Raw genomic sequence first — 23,835 nt, forward strand, 5'->3', positions numbered from 1 at the left:
TCAGTTCTCTCTCAAACACTTTTAGACAGGAGATCGTCTAATCAAGTGTCTGGTTGCTCTAGCGTAAATGTTTTTCTATTTCCTAGAACCTAAGTGTTTTCCTATTACTTCTAAGTTTTTGGTTTTAGGTTCTAGTTTTGTTTGTTTGGGTTTCTGGCCCTATGTTTTTACCCTAGGTTGTTTTATGATCTTTTAACCTGTTTTAATGTTATTTGATTAACCTTCAAAACATGAGATTCTTTATTCATATAGATGATTTTATCTTTAACAGACATCAGTTGTTCAAATAGTCGAGGCCATATGTCATTCCCAGAAAAAGAAAAATAAATAGAAATTTTGAAATTTAAATTAACCTTTTGGCCTTGGTTGTTTAGGAAACCACTACAAAAGGTAGATACAACAAAAATTGTTCAAATAACCAAGGTCATATGTCCTTCGTAAAAAAAAACAAGTAGCAATTTTAAAACTTTGATCAACCTTTTCGGAAATTGTAGCAAAAAGTATATATGACAACGGTTGTTCAAATGTATGTCATTCCCCAAAAAAAGGTCACAATTTTGAAATTCCGATCAACCTTTTTGCCTCGGTTGTTTAGGGAACCGCGAGTTAATACACCAAATTTACACTAATGAATGGTTGTCGTGGAGTAGTGTTTTCGACAAGGGAGGTTCGTTTCCAACAAGCAGTGTTTCTCGACGGCTTGAGTAACGTAGTGATGTGTGTCACTTTTCCAAATGTCATAACGATGGTGACAAGTTCATAAGGAACCTTTAGTGGTAGGCGAGACGCGCTTCTCCTTCCTCTTCTAACGACACTTGTGGTGGTTGTTGGTAGAGAGGAAGTGAAGATGAAGAGGCTTGAATGGAGAAGAAGAAAAAGTATGGAAAGAGTTGTTGTGCATGGATGGAGATGAAGAAATTAATATATATTGACATTAAACGTGAGATTTAAGAAGGAAATTTGTCGTTTTATATATCAAGACAGATTTATCTGTTGATAATAAATTATATAATTATCAATAAAATTTATATGTAATACATATTTTATTTATAAACAAATTTTATTGATAATTTTTTTCTCGATAAATTAAATTTGTAAATAATTAAAATTTAAAAATTTATTGATAATTTATATTTATCGATAAATTGATTTGCATTTATAAAATTTTTTGCCATGTAAAAAAAATCATAAACACAAAAGTAAAGATTGCTTTTTAAAATCAAACCTTTTAAATATGAAAGATAGTTGTCATCGTCACAAAATAATAACTTTTCACAAAGGAACACAAAAAGAAAACGGAAGGAAAAGATTATAGAAAAGAAGAAGTACATCGAAAATGAAACACTAAAAGATCAAAAGGCTTTGAATTAAGAGAAAATGAGGTAAACCGAAAATACATACAAGGAATGAGAGGACTATAGAACAAATCAGAGTGGTGGAGGAGATGTGAGCACAATATTAGAAAAAGTGAGAAGGGTTTCCTTTTTGATGAACCTCTAGGATTTCAGTTATTGTTTTGGAAGAGTAATAAAAAAGAGGGATGATGGTTTAGAGACACAAAAATGGAGATATTTTGAAACAGTTCATGTGCATTCATTTTAAAATAATTCTAAAGTAGGTAAAAAATATTAAATTTTGAAATCAGAAGTTAAGAAGATTGATTAACAAGATGACTACAAAAATTCTTAAAATTACCAACAAAATTTTACCGACAAACATAAATCTATAGATAAATTTGAATTATCGACGGATTTTACAATGGAAAAATTTATTAATAAAATCTATCGGTGAAAAAAAAGGAATTGTCCCACCTCTTTTTACTAATTGAAGGAAAAATTTGTCAGCAACATCCATCGATAATGTATATTTCACTTATCGACAGATTTTTTTTCGATAATTATCAACAAAATAAAATTTTGTTAGTAACATCCGTCGGTAATGTATATTTTACTTTTACTAACAGATTTTTAGCCATCAATTCGTCAATAATTTTGTTTAACCGACAGAGTATATACATTACTAACGAATTTTGATCATCAGTAATATCAATTTTTTTTGTATGTTTTTTTAATTATACTTTTTGTAGATTTATTTCAACATTACATATGTCGTGAACTACAATAATTATACTGTATACATGAATAAATGAATAAATATAAGTATAGGTACAGGAAAACGTTTAGAAAATAATAAAATTATATATATTTTATTTTATTTTCACCACTTTTTATAAATATGTATATACATATTTCGTGTATTTTAAGTTGTAATATTATTATTTTGAGATTCCACGTTCATGAGTTTATACTGTTTATAGATTATATTTTGTAGGATGTTATATTATATATTCATGAAATATGAGAAAATAATTTTTAAAATATATAAAATTGGAAAAAATATAAATAAGATATTAACTAATAATTTGTTAGAAATTCTTGTCATGATACTTTACGTAATGCTGATAAAAACTTTACTTAAATCTTTATGGTTTTTTTTTCCTACTAGTCTTAAATGAATATAATAATATTTTTTTCAAACAAATATCTTAGTTTAAAATAGTTATTAACTATTTACTTAAGTAACTCATATGTGATTTATCCTTGCGTACAAATATTCAAAATATTGAAATAAGCATTTAATTAATCTGAAAACACTTTCGTTAGGATGAAGGCTACAAAGTTATATTTACACAAGTGAAAGCTTAAAAAGAACGAATTTGTGTTACAAGTCAATCAACTCTGACAGTTTCTTACTCAGTGCATAGAATTTGAAGCTAATCAAAATTGATCATAAGTGATCGTAGAAGCATAATGTGAGACACACAAAACCTAAAACTATTAACAGCGCTGATCAATCCTAAGACTCCTATAAAATATATAGATAACATTTGAAACAAACCTAAAATTGATCGATATTGTTTTCTTCTATTTCATGAATAACTTCCAACTCTAAATTTTGAGGTCTTGCTGGAAGAACGGTATTTGTTGTAGAAGAACCAGAAATATGAAAAGGAGAAGGGGGTGCTACTAACTCACATCCATCCCCTTCAAGCATTTGTACCACAGTTTTCATGGAAGGACGATCTGCTGGGTTCCATTGAATGCACCAAAGTCCTACAATGGCAAGTTTCTTGGCAATTTTAGCATCTCCCTCGTCCTCAAGGCTAATTTGCACATCTTTTCCTTCCACCAAGTTATGGATCCACTCTGGATACAGAACTTGGAAACTGTCCTCAACTGAGACATTGGTATTCTTTCTTCCTCCAACCATTTCTAAGAGCAACATCCCATAGCTGTAAATGTCAGACTTGTAAGACACATTACCAAAGTTCCGAGAGAAAACCTCAGGGGCAATGTACCCCAAAGTTCCCCTGGCGGCAGTCATCGACACGGTGCTCTGATTTTTGGGACACAGCTTGGCTAAGCCAAAATCAGTGATTTTTGGGACAAAAAGGTCATCTAACAAAACATTGTGAGGATTAATGTCAAAGTGAAGAATTCTATGATCACAACCAAGGTGGAGATACTCAATCCCTTTCCCAACACCAAGACCAATTTGTTGCAACTTCTCCCAACCAAGGAAAACATCCTTGTTGTCCCGTTGAACCAAGAATCTCTGCAACGACCCATTCGGAAAGAAATCGTAGACGAGAGCACGGTGGAACTCATCTGCACAGAAACCAAGCAGGCGAACAATGTTAACGTGATGAATTTTCCCAATGGCTCTCACTTCATTTATGAAATCCTTTCCATCTCCCACTGTGTCTTTGAGTATCTTCACAGCAACAATAATTTCACTAGAGAGCATTCCTTTGAACACTGCTCCATGAGATCCTTCCCCTAAACTCTCACTAAAACCATTTGTGATTCTCTTGATGTCAGCATAAGTGAACCTGGTGGGCTTCATTGCCCTGTAATCCTCCAAGAATTTCTCTATTCGAGCTTGGTCTTCTCCTCTCTTTTCATAATAGACGTACGCATAAAACAATGCCTTGACAAGAAGCAGCAAAAGTATCAAACCAGCTACTCCTCCTGTGGGTGAAAAAATAAGTTAAACAAATGTGGTTGTTGGAATCAACAAAATAGCAAAACCATAACATAATGATCACTGTAATACTGCATACCTGCAGCAATTTGGACGATAGTTGACGTGGGAATCCTTTTTGTTCGGCAAGCATTACATTCAGTTCCACCGTTAGTACCATTCCTCCATTTACAGTTTTGGCCCTGTGCTTCACAGTATCCACAATCAGGTTTTGACCATTCCATAAAAAACTTCTCCTCATAATACGAAGACCACCATTCGACGGAAACATCTTTCAGCTTCGTGCAGGATACTAATCGTGGGTCCACAACATCTTTGTAGGATGGTAGTAGCGAAATAGGGCACGACAATGAGTCGCAACAGAAGAAGGAAACGTTCAACTTAGGAGGAGGACGACCAAGATATTTGGGGAATCGGAATGGAGAGATGGATATATTGCCGAGTTTCAAGAGTTTATCGGGAAGGCAATTTTGGGGGTCATATATTTCAATTAGCGTAGATTTGTAATCAATTTCTCTGACAAACAATTGTATTGGAAGGGCAGGCAGCTCCAGAATGGGCTCATTTTGTTGGGTGCATAACAGACCGAACTCAGGCGGGTAGTCGGTGGTGTGATTCAAGTTTTTATTTCTGAGATAAAATGGAAATTCAATGCGAACTTTGCCACATTTATCGGCGCAGTGGTTCTTGCCGGTCGCAGGATTCCCTACCAGAAACAGCAGCGTCCATAGAAGAGATAGCTTCTGAAAATTAAGCATTTTGTGGTTGATTTGCAGTTTCAGGATGTCTTTCTAGTCAGCGCAAGTTTAACATGGACTGGGTGCGCTGCCCCGGTGTAGCAGCAACTCCGCGTTGTCTTACTGTTCAGTCAATTCAATGACTTGTCGGTCGAAATTTTCCATTTTAAAAAAAAAGTCCAATATAAGATATAATTTTAAATGAACAAGCTATTGGTATCATCCCGTTTCTTGTCCAGTAGCTTGTGTTTTAAATGGGATTAAATAACACATACCTACCACTTGACTTTTGCAATAATTAAGTGATCAACTTTAGGGAATATATAAAAATTGGTTATACAAGGGAAGTTAAGGAAAAAAAGTTAGGTTTTAACTTGGGGTTTGAAAGTTTCTTATGCGTCGAGCTAAATTTTAGTTCAATTTGTCTACTCAGCTAAATATATTGTAATTTGGCTCTACTCTCAACTTTTTATTATTTATTATTATGGGTTGATTAGTTAGTTGTTGATTAGTTTTAGACTGTTTTGATTTTTTAATTTATTTCATATATATAAAAAAGGTGAAATTACTCAAATTTTGTAATTCAAGTCAACTCAATATATATTTATAGGCTAGGTGGATTGAGTCATATTAAATTCTTATATATTTATTATAATAAAATAAAATGGCTTAACTTTTTTTTATAATAGTATAATCAAATTATTCATTCATTTTATTAATCAAAATTAAAATATCAACTCGATAACTTGACAACAAATAAAATAAATATTTAAACGGTTCTGTTTCGGCAGGATTTAGAACCCTAATCCAAAACATTTAAAGTTGTCCGCTCCATCTTCCAGTTGTGATGTCTTCTCTTTTCTCCTTGTCCAAGCCGCGGAGGAGGGTGCCTGCAAAAGACACTATGACGCTCAAGTCAGTGACCTCACGTAGTAATCTTGTAATCAAGATCAGTTATCGGAGCTCTAAGTTCAGTTCAAAGTTACATGTCTTCTTTGCGAGACAAATATTTATAAATTATAATGAGCTTACCGTTGGGTCTGACTCATTAACCACCAATGAATGACAATATTAATTGTCAATAAATGACAATTATTTTCATTAACTCCCCGACAGTTATTACTATTGATTACCTTGACGACTGATTTTACCGATCGGTTCATTAACCTGAGAGGTATCATCGGTCGAACTGATTTTACTGATCGGTTCATTGACATGAGAGGAATATCAGTCGGACGACTCTTCGTGAGCTCTCACCTTGGTCTTAGGACACGCTCCTAGTGAACTCCTAAGACTTAAAACGAGCAGGTGAGGCAGATTTCTTTCGTGAACTCTCACCTTGGTCTTAGGACACGCTCCTAGTGAACTCCTAAGACCTAAACCGAGCAGGTGAGGTAGATTTCTTTCGTGAACTCTTGGTCTTAGGGCACGCTCCTAGTGAACTCCTAAGACCTAAATCGAGTGGGTGATGCAGATTTCTTTCGTGAACTCTCACCTTGGTCTTAGGGCACGCTCCTAGTGAACTCCTAAGACCTAAATCGAGTGGGTGATGCAGATTTCTTTCGTGAACTCTCACCTTGGTCTTAGGGCACGCTCCTAGTGAACTCCTAAGACCTAAACCGAGCGGTGAGACAGATTTCTTTCGTGAACTCTCACCTTGGTCTTAGGGCACACTCCTAGTGAACTCCTAAGACCTAAATCAAGCGGCAAAGCAAGCTCTCTCGTGAACTCTCGCCTTGGTCTGGGAACACTTCAAAGGAACTCTTAGCGCAAAACCCGCTCGGACGATAAAGAATGCATGCTAGTATGAATTGAAACTCAGGTAAAATCCTCTGCCGATCGATATAGCTTTATATAAACCCAACGCAATATCAAAAATTTTGCTAGGGCTTGGGAGGCTTATGTTACTGTGGGTTCATAGCCGACCGAACGGTAAAGGTGCAGAAGAGTGGTCCGACCGATCATACCTCTCATGTCAATGAACCGATCGGTAAAATCAGCCCGACCGATGATACCTCTTAGGTCAATGAACCGATTGGTAAAATCAGTCGTTAAGGTAATCAATAGTAATAACTGTCGGGGAGTTAATGAAAATAATTGTCATTTATTGACAATTAATATTGTCATTCATTGGTGGTTGATGAGTCAAACCTAACGGTAAGCACTTTGAACTGAACTTAGAGCTCTCATAACTAATCTTGATTACAAGATTAATACACGAGGTCACTGACTTGAGCGTCGAAGTGTCTTTTGTACGCACCTCCCCGCCGGCTTGGACAAGGAGAAGAGAGATGAATGTTTTGGATTAGGATTCTAAATCCTGCCGAAATAGGTTCAAATATTATTGAACAACAATCAAATATTTTAAAAAATTAAATTTTTAATCTAAATAATAAATAATTATATAACAACACTTATAAAAAAAGTAAAACAAATCGTAAAGTTATTATTAGTTGATTATTGATTGATAAGTGTATATTTATGTCATTATTTAACATTTCATTTTGACTTCTTAATTGATTTTAAAGTTTAATGAATTGTTTAAATTAATATTTATTATAATTATGTTTATTAAGCATAGGGGTGATAACGGGTCGAATCGGATACAAATAGTTCATATCCACTATATGACTCGTAATAAAAAAATTAACTAATTACTCACCTCATTATCTTTCAAGTATCTCTTTAAAAAATATTCATAAATATTTCAAAACTCTTAAGTATTCATAAATACTCACAAATATTTTAAAAAATAATTTATAAATTTTTAAAATAAAATTTTAAAAAATATAAAATTTAATATTTATTAAATTAAATTCTAATTTTAATTAATTTTAACTTAATAAAATATGTAAAATAAATTTTTATTTTAATTCAATTTAACCTAATAAAATATAAATTAAATTATAATTTTTATATTGTGGGAATGTATTATCCAATGTAATATGTTGTACAATTTCTATACTTTACGCAAAATTTTGTGTATGAATGATTAATCAATGTTGTACACTCTCTATACTTTTATTATTTACATTGCCAATTTAAAGGATGTTATAGGTCGAAAATAAAATATGGTTTCTGCACTAATGTGGATTTAGACAATTATAAATTGGATTTGAAAACTTTAATATATATATATATATATATATTCAAATCATTTTCTTATTTATTCTTTATATATATATATATATATATATATATATATATATATATATATCACTCTATTTAATTAATTATTCAATTTAGCTAATGATTGTTTATATATGATATAGCTTAATTAGCATTCAGAAAGTTGGATTGGTACCTTAATTCACAACTTTTATTGTCATTCCTTTGTGCTAACCAAATTTCTCCTTCTTTCTATAACTTTTTCTTCACAGTCATCCTTCGAAGACACACTAATATAAGGGAACATACGACTTCATGCTACTCCCTTAGATTTTACTATAGCAGTGTCGGATTTAAGCATTGCCCTACTTGTAAGCGATGTGTGGAACAGTTTGACCACCATTGTCCATGGATATCTAACTATGTTGAGAAGATTAGGGATTTTGTGCTATGAATTTCTTATGATTAATTTCTTTTATTTTTAATAATAATCACAATAAATGGAAGGTAAGGGATTTTTTATTTAAATTAATTTGAATTTAGCAACAAGTCGAATAATAGATTGAAAATGGCGTTGTAATAATGGAAATGATCATTAATGGGAATTTATTTTCAATTGAATAATTGATCAGTGTTATTTTATATTCAATTTAAAACGTCAGATGAAAAAGGATTCTGGTTGACTTGGTCACCACTTGTTTGCAGGGACCAATGTGGAAAGGGTATCGATTGCAACTTCAATCAAACCACGCAACAAATTCAATGCTTAGGTTGTGAAATGTTCAACCACGGAGTCAGCAATTGTGGTGAGATATATATCATTCTACCTTTCTCTCCCTTCCTAACCTTATCCTGTTAATTTTATCATTATTTATCTTTAAATTTTTAAATTTTATAGAATGAATAAAATATGAAAATACAAATACGTTTAAAATACGAGTTTTAATAAACAAAAACTATGTTTCGATAACATACTGAAAGAAAGTGTTCAGATTTCTCTTTTTTAGATTTTAAAACTAAAAAATAATTATATTATTCATATTAGAAAAAATAGAAAGAATTATTTTTTATCAAATATATATGTTTTAAAACACAACCTAATTTTTCTCTTTTTCTTTTTAAATTTACTAATTTTACATAATAAAAAAATGGATCAGTCAGGTCTTTTTGTCAATCCATCCTTGATCCATAAAAATACGGATCAAGTCATATTATCCCGTTAAAAAAACAAACAGAAATTATAATATATCTTATCACAATACCAACCACTATTTTTTTTATAAACTTTTAATTTTGTTTAAATTTGTTGGTTTTAATTTTTTTTATTTATACAGATATAAACAAATATTAAAAATATGATTAATTATATAAATCTTTTTTAAAAATTTTAATTATTTTGTTCTAACTAATAATCGAAACTTATAAATATTAATAATCTAAATTATAATATTATTACATGTTTATAATTTTTTTTAAGTGTAACATAAAATTTTTTAATTTTTAAATTATTTTAATTTTAATTTTTAATTTAAAGAAAAAAACGAATTAACGGAATAGGCCAGGTTGGTCCTACCCATTTTTCCACCACGTGAATGTAGAAAAACCTATATACTTTAACGTTAAGATGTCATGAGATACATCATTCTCTTTTTCCAAATTTTATAAATATTATAGTGAAGTATAACTATGGTTAACACATAATAAAATATTATTTTAAATTATAATTATAGTTCAGAATTCTTTTCTAAATTACATTTTGTATACTCTTTTTGTTTTTAATATTATAACGGCTTTCTTTATTAGAAATTATAGAATGATATTTTTGAAACAGTATATATGTAATTTAAAAACAAATAATATAAAATTTTAAAATAAAGGACAAATTTGTAAATTAAAAAAGTATTACTGTGTTAAGTTTTTGACGAAACAATTCAACATAATTTATTCGAGACATCAACAAACTTATTAGGTTATAACAAAATTTATATTATATATAAATTTATATATATATATATATATATATATATATATATATATATATATATAATGAATTTTCTCGTGTACAAAAATTTTTTACAGTATTTTTTAATATAACTGTTTTTATATTTCTCATCTGATTTTTATTCTTTAGCATATCATGTCTTAAATAACTAGAAAAGATAAATAAAAATAAATTATTCTTTATTTCTTTAACTTCTAATTATAACATTTAATAATAAACTACATTTTTATGTTCTTATATGTTTCCCAGCACGTCAATATATTTTACTTATTTTCTTCTTCTTATTTCTTATGTAAATAATATCATATTTAATTTTATTACTTTTACTTTTATAATCAAAGTATTTTCTCTTTGTTATTTTAGGAATTCTATCACGAATTAATCAATACATTAGAGGTACGCACGCTATCCGATGGGTAATTATTAGCAGTATTTTATCCATTTTATTTATTGCTTAATATTATGTTCTATGCTAAATTATAATTTTGGTTCTTGAAATATTTTTATCTGAGTTTATTTTTAATTTCTTTAATTTTAAAGATTAAATTTTGATAATTTTTTAATTTTGTTTTTATTTTCATTCAAATGAATTCTCTATCTCACATGTACAACAAGAAAATAATTTAACCAATTAAAATATATGGAAATTGAAAACTAAATCAAAACTATAAACTTTTAAAACCAAGGAACTAAAATCGTAGAAAAAAAACCAAAACCTTAGATAAAAATAACTTTAAAAAAACATGAAAATTTCAATTAAAACTATTATTTTGAGTAATTAATATGAACTACTAGTAAATAGGAATAATTTGAGTAACATGAGAGAAATTTTAAATATTAATTTATGAATAAGTTAATAGTAGCTTAGAAAATATAAATATAAATATATATATATATATATATATATATATATATATTATTTTTTTTTTATGTATGACTATAACAAAATATTAAAAAACATTTCTGTCAGTTCTCAGAAAGTATAGATGCTTTAAACTGCATTCATTTTTTCTCAGTTATTTTATATTTTACACAAAGAGTATTGTCTTGTCTAACATCAAAGACGTATATATGTGTAAGTCTAGTCTTAAAATCCCTCCATTAGACTGTAATGTGGGATAATGTCTTCTTCCTGATCCTTTCATTATTAGGAATTTCAAAATTTTGCTGTTGAAAAAATATAATGTTAAAGCATCTTAAACAAAAATAATCTTAAACAAAAATATCCTGCCATGGTAGATTTTTCTCAACCTTTGCAACATCATCCCAAGAGGGTATGACAATAGAGATATGTGTTTTTGTCAACATGCCCAAGTAGCTCCTAAACTTTTTTGTATGTGGCCCACTAGGAGTACCCGATCAGGGATCAATCTCCACTGCCAACTTCTCCTCCGCAACCCGACGGGATGTGACTTCAGGCAACCGAGTCACAAATCTACCACATCCTCCCGTCCGACCTGATCCAGAGCTCGTCATACCTGTTTAAAAAGTGTTAGTAAATTAAAGTTAGAACAGACAAAATAAATTGTATAAAGTTACTAAAATAATAAAAAAACACTTATTTCTCTCATATGCCTTCGTTGTGATCACATCTTATTGCATGTATTTCATCGGGTACATCATCAACCTTATTTTCAATGGTTTTTTATGAGAAGGAGTTTGTCTCAAGTATATCTAGAGAGTCTTCATCATCAGTTGTGTGCATGGTTCTACCTTACAATACCACTCACCATTTATGATTCACTAGGTCACTAATATAGAATATTTGTCTTGGTTGACTAGCCATAATAAACGGTTCATTCGTATAACTTATTTTGTTAAGATCCACCAAAGTGAACCCGAGGTCATCTGTCACCACACCAGAATTACTATCAACCCATTTACACTTGAAAATTGGAACTCTGAAACTGGCATAATCAACTTCCCAAATTTCTTGTATTATTCCAAAATAACTCATCGATGTTGTAATTTGATTCTTATACTTGGAACTAGAAAAGTGTACACAGTCTCAGCTTGTAGGGTAACTCCACTATTTTGAACTCTACTTTTATCATCTTCCTCCTTTGAATAGAAAAAGTAATTGTTTATGTAATAGCTATCGAAAGTGATCACATTGGTGTTAGGCCCACGAGCTAGTCTCAATAGATTTTCAGAAACATTTGGAGTCGCGTAAACATTTTTCTTAAACCAAGTTAAAAAGGATTTGTTATGTTCATGAAGTGTCCATCTTTCACTCATACGTGGGTGTACAAACTTAATTTCATCAATGTGTTGTGAAATGTAAGGAATGACATCCTCTGTGTTGTTTAAAAGGTACAAATGAGATTGACTAACTTCTTTTCTACAAACACTTTCAATCTTCACTCCTCGAACTCCCTTTCCTTCACATCTACTTTCATGTCTATTCTTTGGAAGTCTTATTGGTTCACAACTTGCGATATAACTTGAGCAAAATTCAATGGCTTCCTCTATAATTTAGTGCTCTATAATCAAAGCTTTCGGTCTCAATTAATTCTTAACATATCCCTTTAAGATCTTCATGTATCTTTCAACCGGGTACATCCACCTCAAAAAAATCGGCCCACATGTTCGAATTTCTTTCACTAGATGGACAATCAAACGAACCATGATATAAAAAATGAGGGTGGGAAATACATTTCTAATTGGCACAATAGTCTAAAGGCCTCATTTTTCAAATTATCTAACTGTCGAGGATCAACAACTTTCTTGCAAATGACATTAAAGAACAAACTCAAAACGTGTGAGAATACCTCTAACAGAAGTAGGTAATATGACTCGAATAACTACTGGTAAAAGTTGTTGCATTAAGACATAACAATCGTGAGACTTTAAACCAACTAACTATAAATCTTGCATATAAACAAGACTACTAATATTTGATGAATAACCTTGTGGAACCTTCACACTATGTAAACACTATCAAAAAATTTGTTTTTCTTTTTTTGAAAGAATGTGACAAGCTGGAGGAAGATATGTGCGTCTTCCAATGGATTGTGGATGTAACTCAGAACGGATTCCCATGTCAGCCAAGTCTTGTCGTGCTTTCACCCCATCTTTTTGTCTTTTCTTATACGTTTATTAAAGTTCCAACAACACTATCACATACATTTTTTTCAACATGCATCACATCTATGTGATAAACAATTTAGCAAGTGTACCAATTGTTATTGTAGTAATAAAATATCGTCCTTTGAGATTGAAATAGTTGAGTACTAGATTACTAATTCGTATAATTTTGAGCAACCAAAATTCAAGTAAAATAGTGAACATAAACAAATGACAAAAATTTAATTAAAATAAACAATGTTAGAGAATTGAATTTTTGTACGCTTTCATAAAAATTCTTAACCCTTCCCAATTGATGTGCAAATTATAATTATCTAATTGAGTTTATTAAGAGCTTGTTTACCCCTAATCCCTTAGATAGGCAAACATATTCATCAAATTCTAACCCCCAATCTCTTAGGCCAGTTATAAAATTTAATGAAGTTATGAAGAACAATTACCATCTCAATTGCAAACTAATTAGCTATGCCCAATTTCCCAATTGTGACAATTTCTAATCTGCTTTATTTACAATCGCAAGCAATCCCCAATTTCCCAATTGTGAAACTGCTCATAGAGAAAGACATTCAAAACATAAATAGAACACTGAGATAAATTAAAATTAACGAAACATCAATTGGAAAGGTTCAGAAGTTATAATCAAAGTACTACATCAATTCTCTAACAAAAGGAAATTAGTTCTGCATACTGGAAATAAAAATCACCCAAAAACCCTAAGGAGAAGAAGAATAAATTTGCGTTCTGGATCCTCCGCGTCCCCTCTCCCTCCAAAATCGTGGCATTATCTTGGCCTCCTACGTGCCTTCACCCTCCAAATTAGTGGAATTGGTCCGTTACTTCTCTCAGTAACTGTCCCTTTTTGTTTTTCTGCTTTTTTCTTTAATCTTTAATTCCACGTAATATCAGAGGTTGATTACTGCTCTGACCGTTTTCACAGTTCATGGAAAAAACCGCAGCTCATTTATGGAGCGCTCTGGTTTTGAGTTTACATCTCCTGAAGCAAATCCATAGGTTGGGTAAAAAATCATAGTTCAGTTGTGACGCTCTCTGGTTTCACCTTTACATCTTAAGCACTTATTCTTCCTGATTTGTGATTTTAACCCTCACAAAACACCTATTAACAAGAAAAAACACAAAATCCAACTGTATGATCTGAAACAACTATAATTCTTAATAAAATGATTCAATTAATATAATTATGCATGCAAATGACCTAAACTAAACTACTAATGCAACTACATTTTATTTACCTATCAAAATACCCCACACTTAAACTTTTGATTATCCTCAAGCAAAGGAAATTCCACTAATGCAACAAAATGATGAATGAATTTAAATGAAAATATACCCTCTTAACTCAAGTTCAATTCAACAATGATATTCCTCAAGCACACATTTCACAATTGTTTTAGACTGATGACTAACTTGTTGGGTCCCTAAGTGCAAATTATTATTTGAGATATGACACTAGACAACAAGGCAGATAATATTTGGAATTTTTGGTGTCTCATTAAAAGGATTTTCTATTAGGTTCCTGACTTAGAAGACATTTACTTGTCAACTAAGCCTGGATCTTCCACTCAATTACACTCAGTCTCAAAGGAGTGTCTCTTCCCCAGTAACATACAGTCTCAAAGGGGTGTCAATTTATTCACTCAATTTTTTTTATTTTATTTTTTTTATTTATTATTATTTATTATTATTATTATTATTATTTATTTCTAAACAAAAGATATTTGACAGACAATTCTCTAGTAACCCAATGCATTGAATGTCACCATAGAAACCTAACAAAAAAAACAAAAAACTTATTTATGTATATCTCAAAAATTAGCTTCCTTAAGTGTCATCATGTCAATTCTCACTGTGTAGTGTGTGAAGTTTCCCAGCAAACAAGCTCAAAAGAATTTTAATAGAGTGCTCGAAAAATCTCATTGAACTCACTTAGAACCTAGTGTTAAGATGATACATTTCCACTAAAACATGAGATGCAATGTTTGTAGTCCATGCATGCACAAGAACAAAGTAGCGTAAGATGATATATGATATATGAAAATGCACAAGACAAAATAACATAAAATGATATATGCAAATGCACAAGAACACCCTCCACCTAAAAATTAACATTGTCCGCAATGTATAAAGATTGATGGGAAAGGCTAGAACTCACCAAAGTACTAGGGTCGAGAACGAAGAGAAGTTAGAATTTCTTGCAAGAGATTGTGAACATCGTACTGATGTTGAAATTGGGCTTCTCGAAACTGGACAAACTCTTCATAATGGTTGAGTTGTTGAGTTTGAATTTCAGTAATAGACTGCTGAAGATGAGCAAGTGTGTCCATAGAAGATGTGGTAGAAGCAGAAGGAATTCGAGCAGAGGTAGGAGTGTGAGGAGAAGGACATTGAGCATCAGATTCAACAAAAATCCACCTTTCTTTCCCATGCACAGCAGTGAACTCAAGATTAGGAAGAGGTTGAGGTAGTATGCCTACCAGGTCACTCATTACCAAGTAATAACGATCATCCCTCTTTACCAAGATTTCATTATTTACCAACATTTCTAGATCAAGTCTAGAAGTTCCTAGTATTGGTGTATCATCTTCCAAGGGGATGTTGAGATGCAAAGCAATAATAGTGATTAACCCTCCAATTGCTATTTGTCCAGAGGAAGCCCTCCCTACCTTTGTAAACTGGCGTGCTAGCCAAGCCCCTGAATCTAATTGGACATCATTCACCATACCCCACAAAAATAATAATTCAGATTTTCTGACTGCAGAAGTGCTATCACCCCGAGCAAAAAGAGTATGAGCCATGAGGCGATGAGCATATTGAAAACAGGGGTTATGTATATGAGATTCTTTAGAGTCAGATGAAGCAAAAACACGAGATAAAGACAATTTATACCAAAATGAATGAGCATCAAATTCTCTGGGGTAATTCCTTTGACCTCCACAGGGAAATCCAAAAATTGCATTAAATTTAAATTCAGCTAGAGTAAAATTATAATTAGTGTTATGCAATCTGAATGCAATTAACCACTCTGTACAATTCTTTCCCTGCAAAATTTCAGTCTTCACAGAACTCAGAAATTCAAATGTAATTTTCTCATAAGCAGGATACTTGAGAGCAACAAAAGAACTCCAACCCAGTTTATTAATCATCCCAAATACTTCCTCCCACATGCCTAATGTCCTCAATGTGTTTTGATCTAAATACCGTGTAGGCACAATAACTCTCTTAATCAAAGAATCATACCTTAGCCTTTATTCTTCATTTTGAAAAACAATACCAAAAGAGTTGTTATCAGGTGAAGAATGTGCTTGTCTGCTTGAACTTGGTTCAACTTCTGGTATTATTGAAGATAGTTGTTCCGTCGAGGAAGACGATGGTTGAACAACATTACGACACTGGGTTGACGTCGTGTCGGAGGCGGTTGCTGGTTGGAAAGTGTGGTGCTCTGTGTAGGCTTACGTGATGACTGACGGCGACTATGGTTCATTTTTGCTGGTGTGCGAAATTTGTGACCTAGGGTTGCCGCTATTTGCTGTGGAGGAATTGGCTACCAGTGGTGAAGAACAACGCAAAACCTGAAAATGTAGAGTAATTAGAAACTGCATCAGATTTCCCCCTCTGTTACATTTTAAATTTAACACTTTTTTTTAATTTAAATAATTTTTTTTTGTAAAAAAAAAATTTAATTTTCTTTTTTAAATAGTGTAGTTAGTTTTTTGGTGGTGATCTAAGTGAGACACTGGTCCTATATTTTTCAATATCACCTCCTAAATACAATTTTAATCTTTGACCATTTACTCTTAAATTTCTTTCTGAATTAATGTCCGAAATTTCAAGTGTACCAAAGGAAAAAACTTTTTTAATAACAAAAGGACCTGACCACCTAGATTTTAATTTGCTTGGGAACAATTTAAGCCTAGAATTATATAATAATACATGTTGTCCTGGGGCAAACTCTCTAAGAAACAGCTTTTTATCATGCCATTTTTTTGTTCTTTCCTTATAAATTCTAGCATTTTCATAAGCTTGTAATATAAATTCCTTTAATTCATCTAATTGCAAAAGCCTTTTCTCACCTGCATTTGTTAAAGTAAAATTCAGCAATTTAATAGCCCAAAATGCTTTATGCTCTAATTCAACTGGTAAATGACATGATTTTCCATACACCAATTGATATGGTGACATTCCAATAGGAGTTTTAAAAGCTGTACGATAAGCCCAAAGTACATCATCTAATTTTCTAGACCAATCTTTTCTAGATGAGCTCACAACTTTTTCTAAAATTCGCTTCAACTCCCTATTAGAAATTTTCACTTGTCCACTGGTTTGGGGATGGTATGGGGTAGCTATCTTGTGTCTAACTCCATATTTTCCCAAAAGTGATACAAATGTTTTATTATGAAAATGTAAACCTCCATCACTAATGATTGCTCTAGGTACCCCAAATCTAGAAAAAATATGTTTCTTGATAAAAGAAACCACTACCTTAGCATCATTTCTTGGTAAAGCAATAGCTTCTACCCATTTAGACACATAATCCACAGCAACTAATATGTATTGGTTTGAGAAAGAAAGAGGAAAAGGTCCCATAAAATCTATACCCCAAACATAAAAAATTTCTACTTCAAGTATATTGTTTAATGGCATCTCATTTCTTTTTGATATATTTCCTACCCTTTGGCATCTATCACAATGTTTAATAAAGTTATAAGCATCTTTAAAGAGGGTAGGCCAATAAAATCCACTTTGTAAGACTTTAGAAGCTGTTTTTTCAACACTAAAATGTCCCCCATAATCTGACCCATGACAATGCCAAAGAATATTCTCAAATTCATTTTCAGGGACACATCTCCTAATGATACCATCACCACATCTTTTAAACGACAAAGGATCATCCCAAAAATAAGATTTAACATCATGCAGAAATTTTTTCCTTTGCTGAAAAGTAAGACCATGAGGAATTATACCACCTGCTTTAAAATTGGCAAAATCTGCAAACCATGGCAAGGAAGTAATAGCTAATAATTTCTCATCTGGAAATTCCTCTGAAATAGGCCTCATATCCTGGTTCATGTCATTAAATTTCAATCTTGACAGGTGATCTGCAACATAATTTTGCTTACCTTGCTTATCTCGGATTTCTAAGTCAAACTCTTGTAATAAGAGAATCCACCGAATTAATCGTGGCTTGGCATCCTGCTTAGCAAACAGATATCTCAAAGCAGCATGATCAGTGTAAACAATAACCTTAGACCCAACAAGATAAGATCTAAATTTATCGAAAGCAAACACTACTGCAAGCAATTCTTTTTCAGTCGTGGCATAATTCTTTTGAGCTTCATTCAAAACACGACTAGCATAATATATAACGTGAAACACTTTTTCTTTTCTTTGTCCTAATACAACACCCACAGCATAATCACTAGCATCACACATCATTTCAAATGGTAAAGACCAATTAGGGGCTGTAATTATAGGAGCAGAAATAAGTTGTTTCTTTATTGTTAAGAATGCTTCCATACATGCCTCATCAAACACAAAAGGAGCTTCTTTTTCAAGAAGATTAGTCATCGACTTTACTATCTTGGAAAAATCTTTAATAAACCGCCTATAAAAACCTGCATGACCTAAAAAACTTCTTACCCCTTTTACATTCACTGGAGGAGGTAATTGTTCAATTACTTCTAATTTTGCTCTATCTATCTCAATACCTTTAGAATAAATGTGATGACCAAGAAAAATACCTTCTCTCACCATAAAATGACATTTTTCCCAATTTAACACTAAATTAGTTTCTTGGCATCTTTGTAATACTAAGGTCAGATTAGATAAGCAAGAGTCAAATGAAGAACCAAAAACAAAAAAATCATCCATGAATATCTCAATGCAATTTTCAATCAAATCAGAAAAAATGGAAAACATACACCTTTGAAAAGTTGCAGGTGCTTTGCAGAGACCAAATGGCATCCTCCTGTAGGCAAAGACTCCATAAGGACATGTAAATGTTGTCTTCTCTTGATCTTCAGGAGCTACTGCTATTTGATTATAACCAGAATAACCATCTAAAAAACAATAATATGCATGTCCTGCCAATTTTTCTAGCATTTGATCTATAAAAGGAAGTGGAAAATGGTCCTTTCTTGTGGCTTGATTCAATGTTCTATAGTCAATACATACCCGCCACCCTGTGATTTTTCTTGTAGGAATGAGTTCATTATTTTCATTTTTCATTACTGTCATCCCTCCTTTCTTGGGTACAGCTTGAACAGGACTCACCCACTCACTATCAGAGATTGGATAGATAATGCCCGCATCCAAAAGTTTAATTACCTCTTTCCTTACCACTTCCTTCATAGTAGGGTTGAGTCTTCGTTGTGGTTGACGTACAGGTTTAAAGTCCTCTTCCAAATAAATTTTATGCATATACATAGTAGGACTAATACCTTGCAAATCTTCAATTTTCCAACCTATTGCAGATTTATGCTCTCTCAAAACCCTTAAAAGTTTATCTTCCTCAGTGGTAGTAAGTTCACTGCTCACAATTATGGGATTTAGCTTTTGCTCATCCAAGAACATGTATTTAAGGTGAGAGGGAAGTTGTTTCAATTCTATCTTGAATGTCTCTTCTCCTCCGTCCTCACTCTTGTGTAGATCTTATATTCCTCTCTTGGAATTGAATATTGGCTTGAGAACTTCTAATTGATGAGCACACTTCACCACCTCTTCATCAGTCAATTTTTTATTCAACTCCTTTGCTTCCATTCCTGACAATAGAGCTCTCTCTAATGGATTCTTCCTCACATGACAGTGTATATCTTCCAACACAAGAGACTCAATTATTTCAGCCCTGAAACAGTCTTCTTTGTCTAATTTATGCTTCACTGCTTCATTTATAGAAAATGTTACTTTTTCATCTGCTACTCTTAACATCAATTCACCTTGTTCTACATCTATCATTGCTCTTCCTGTGGCTAAAAATGGTCTTCCCAATATAATTGGGACTTTAGCATCTTCCTCCATGTCAAGAACCACAAAATCAGCGGGAAAGATAAATTTATCCACCTTCACTAAGACATCTTCCACAATTCCATAAGGATAAGTCATTGAACAGTCTGCCAATTGTAGAGTTATCATAGTAGGCTTCACTTCTCCAATACCTAGCCTTTTAAACATGGACAAAAGCATCAAATTGATACTTGCTCCAAGGTCACACAATGCCTTACCCACCGTTATATTTCCAATCTCACATGGAATGACAAAGCTTCCTGGATCCTTCAACTTAGGAGGTAATTTTTGTTGAATTATTGCACTGCACTCCTTTGTGAGCATAATTGTTTCATCTTTTGAAGCTTCCTTTTCTTTGACAACAAGTCTTTCATGAATTTAGCATAACTTGGCATTTGCTCCAATGCTTCAGCAAAAGGAATATTAATGTGGAGCTTCTTAAAGACATCAAGAAATCTTGCAAATTGCTTCGCTTGTTCTTGCTTCTTCAACCTGTGAGGGAATGGAATTGTAGGGACATACTCATGCATTTTACTCCCACTCTCTTGATTTTTTTCTCCCTCATTCGTCTCCTCACATTTTCTCTCAACTTCATGTTTTTCACTCTCTTCTACTGTTTCATCAACTCTTTTATTGTTCTCTCTCTCCATCTTACTCCTTTTTTCATTCTCTAACACTCTTCCACTTCTCAATTGAATTGCCTTACATTGTTCCCTTAGGTTTGGTATAGTGTCACTAGGAAATGTTCTAGGAGATCTCTTTGAGAGCTGTCTTGAAAGTTGACCAATTTGATTCTCCAAATTTCTGATTGAAGCCTCCTGGTTCTTGAAATTAGTCCTTGTTTCATTCATGAAATTAGAAGTCTACTCCACAAAGGTAGAAGTTTGCATAGTTAGCTTCTCTAATGCATTTTCCAATGTAGACATCTTGTTTCCTTGATTGCTAGGTTGTGTTTGATATTGATATGGAGGCTTTGGTTGATTAGATTGGATTGGATTGCTCCAAGGTCTGGTTTGTTGATGCCTCTAATTTGCATTAAGGTTGGTAGAAAACTGATTTTGTTGTTGTCCCACTACATTCACTTGTGCCTCTTGTTGAGTGGTCTGACATTCACCATTCTGATGCATTCCTCCACAAAAGTCACACACTGGAGATATTGTATTAACATTATTTGCTTGCATATTTCCCAACTTCTGAGTCAAATCAGTGATCTGTTATGTTAACAACTTGTTTTGGGTTAGGATAGCATCCAAAGTATTAACCTCCAAATCTCCAACTTTTCTATTTTGGCGATCAAACTGCATATTTACTGTGTTGTTTGCCATTAGCTCAAGAGTCTCCAAAGCTTCTTCTGGTGTTTTGAGATTGAATGATCCTCCACTTGCTTCATCCAAAATTTCTTTAAAAGAGGGTGAAAGACCATTATAAAATATCTGCACCTGTAACCAAACGGGTAGGGCATGATGTGGACACTTCCTAATTAGCTCCTTGTATCTTTCCCATGCCTCATATAAAGATTCAGTGTCTTGTTGCACAAAAGTAGTAATCTCGTTTCTCATTTTAGCTGACTTGGAAGGAGGAAAGTGTTCAGTTACAAATTTTGTAGCCATATCCTCCCATGTAGAAATACTCCCTTGAGGTTGTGATTGAAGCCAGCTTTTTGCCTTATCCCGTAGTGAGAAGGGAAACAACCTTAAACGAATTGCATCATCTGAAACTCCATTAATTTTCAAGGTATCACATATATCCAGAAAATTCTCCAAGTGAGAATTAGGATCTTCTGAATTTGCACCTCCAAATTGATTCTGTTGAATGACTTGCAACAATGCAGGCTTGATTTCGAAATTGTTAGCTTGAATAGGGGGTCTCACAATGCTCCCTTGATAACTATTAGGATTTGGCATTGAATAGTCACGAAGAGTCTTTCTAACAGGTTGTTGGTTTGCCATTGTTAATGCCTCCTTTTCTTGTTCAATTAATTTTTGTTCTTGTCTTCTTTCTCTCTTTCTTCTTCTTGCACTACTTCTATTTCTTCTAGCAGTGCGTTCAATTTCTGAATCGAAAAGGAATTCTTCTAGGGTAACAGTACCTTGCATAAACAACTACAAAAAACACAATACTGCAACAGAAATTACGTGACAATAAAATTGAAAATAAAAAAAAATCAAAAATAAAAACAAAAATTCCCTAAAATCTACAACTCAAATCTTAAGCCAATTAGATCACTAATATCAACAGTAATCAATCCCCGACAACGGCGCCAAAAAACTTGATAAACAATTTGGCAAGTGTACTAATTGTTATTGTAGTAATAAAATATCGTCCTCTGAGATTGAAATAGTTGAGTACTAGATTACTAATTCGTATAATTTTGAGCAACCAAAATTCAAGTAAAATAGTGAACATAAACAAATGACAAAAATTTAATTAAAATAAACAATGTTAGAGAATTGAATTTTTGTACGCTTTCGTATAAATTCTTAACCCTTCCCAATTGATGTGCAAATTATAATTATCTAATTGAGTTTATTAAGAGCTTGTTTACCCCTAATCCCTTAGATAGGTAAACATATTCATCAAATTCTAACCCCCAATCCCTTAGGCCAGTTATAAAATTTAATGAAGTTATGAAGAACAATTACCATCTCAATTGCAAACTAATTAGCTATGCCCAATTTCCCAATTGTGACATTTTCTAATCTGCTTTATTTACAATCGCAAGCAATCCCCAATTTCCCAATTGTGAAACTACTCATAGAGAAATACATTCAAAACATAAATAGAACACTGAGATAAATTAAAATTAACGAAACATCAACTGGAAAGGTTCAGAAGTTATAATCAAAGTACTACATCAATTCTCTAACAAAAGGAAATTAGTTCTGCATACTGGAAATAAAAATCACCCAAAAACCCTAAGGAGAAGAAGAATAAATTTGCGTTCTGGATCCTCCGCGTCCCCTCTCCCTCCAAAATCGTGGCATTATCTTGGCCTCCTACGTGCCTTCACCCTCCAAATTAGTGGAATTGGTCCGTTACTTTTCTCAGTAACTGTCCCTTTTTGTTTTTCTTCTTTTTTCTTTAATCTTTAATTCCACGTAATATCAGAGGTTGATTACTGCTCTGACCATTTTCACAGTTCATGGAAAAATCCACAATATGGGTGTGAACCTCTCTGGTTTCCATTCTGCACACCTTAGTTAAATCCACAGGTTGTGGAAAAAACCGCAGCTCAGTTATGGAGCGCTCTGGTTTTGAGTTTACATCTCCTGAAGCAAATCCACAGGTTGGGTAAAAAACCGTAGTTCAGTTGTGACGCTCTCTGGTTTCACCTTTACATCTTAAGCACTTATTCTTCCTGATTTGTGATTTTAACCCTCACAAAACGCCTATTAACAAGAAAAAACACAAAATCCAACTGTATGATCCGAAACAACTATAATTCTTAATTAAATGATTCAATTAATATAATTATGCATGCAAATGACCTAAACTAAACTACTAATGCAACTACATTTTATTTACCTATCACTATGCAATGCCGCACATCAAGTTTACATTAATATGGAAGATTAAAGAATATTGATCGCTTTTTCCAAATGTTTTTCTCAATGATCTTCTTTTTATGTTTTCCAAACACAATATCAATGTTCTTCACCTGGTTGTATACTTCTTCTCCATTGCGAGGTCTGGACACTACATTATCTTCAAGGCTTCCATTAAACGCTTTTTTCAATCTATGCTAAGGGTGATTTCGAGGAACGGATCTTCGGTGTCTTGTGTACACATTTTTCTACCCATGCTTCAATTGAAGATAAGTAATTTTGTTCACAAATCGGG

At 32.5% G+C, this 23,835-nt stretch overlaps 2 protein-coding genes, 1 non-coding gene and 1 pseudogene across 3 annotated transcripts in view; 2 read left to right on the forward strand and 2 right to left on the reverse strand.

Annotated features, from left to right (window-relative positions):
* Positions 1-2,878: 2,878 nt before the first annotated feature.
* LOC124846302 (rust resistance kinase Lr10-like) lies at positions 2,879-4,856 on the reverse strand. The gene is made up of 2 exons (XM_088110014.1): positions 4,124-4,856; positions 2,879-4,031 (listed from the first exon to the last, which is right to left on the reverse strand). Exons 1-2 carry the CDS (start codon positions 4,800-4,802, stop codon positions 2,899-2,901), a joined length of 1,812 nt encoding a protein of 603 aa, XP_087966140.1. The 5' UTR covers positions 4,803-4,856; the 3' UTR covers positions 2,879-2,898.
* Positions 4,857-8,389: 3,533 nt separating this feature from the next.
* The window catches only part of LOC124821053 (rust resistance kinase Lr10-like), a 30,409-nt gene continuing 14,963 nt past the window's right edge, over positions 8,390-23,835 (forward strand). Inside the window, exons 1-3 of the mRNA XM_088103449.1 lie at positions 8,390-8,396; positions 8,552-8,695; positions 10,255-10,287. Of these exons, the coding sequence (XP_087959575.1) occupies positions 8,390-8,396; positions 8,552-8,695; positions 10,255-10,287 (184 nt within the window). The remainder of the gene's footprint in view (positions 8,397-8,551; positions 8,696-10,254; positions 10,288-23,835) is intronic.
* LOC148205168 (uncharacterized) lies at positions 16,516-22,091 on the reverse strand (annotated as a pseudogene).
* On the forward strand, positions 21,451-21,557 carry LOC148205169 (small nucleolar RNA R71). The gene has a single exon (XR_015783970.1). It is a non-coding gene; the product is annotated as a small nucleolar RNA R71 (small nucleolar RNA).

Source organism: Vigna umbellata, chromosome 1 (assembly GCF_029865625.1).
Source record: "Vigna umbellata cultivar VRB3 chromosome 1, Vumbellata_1.0, whole genome shotgun sequence".
In the NCBI taxonomy this organism is placed as follows: Eukaryota; Viridiplantae; Streptophyta; class Magnoliopsida; order Fabales; family Fabaceae; genus Vigna; species Vigna umbellata.

What these genes read in the sequence shown, in the direction of transcription:
- LOC124846302 (XM_088110014.1), bottom strand. Translation starts at nt 4,802, where the DNA reads ATGCTTAATTTTCAGAAGCTATCTCTTCTATGGACGCTGCTGTTTCTG. An exon ending in TATCGTCCAAATTGCTGCAG is followed by an intron (nt 4,032 to 4,123) that starts GTATGCAGTATT and finishes TTTCACCCACAG; the next exon opens with GAGGAGTAGCTGGTTTGATA.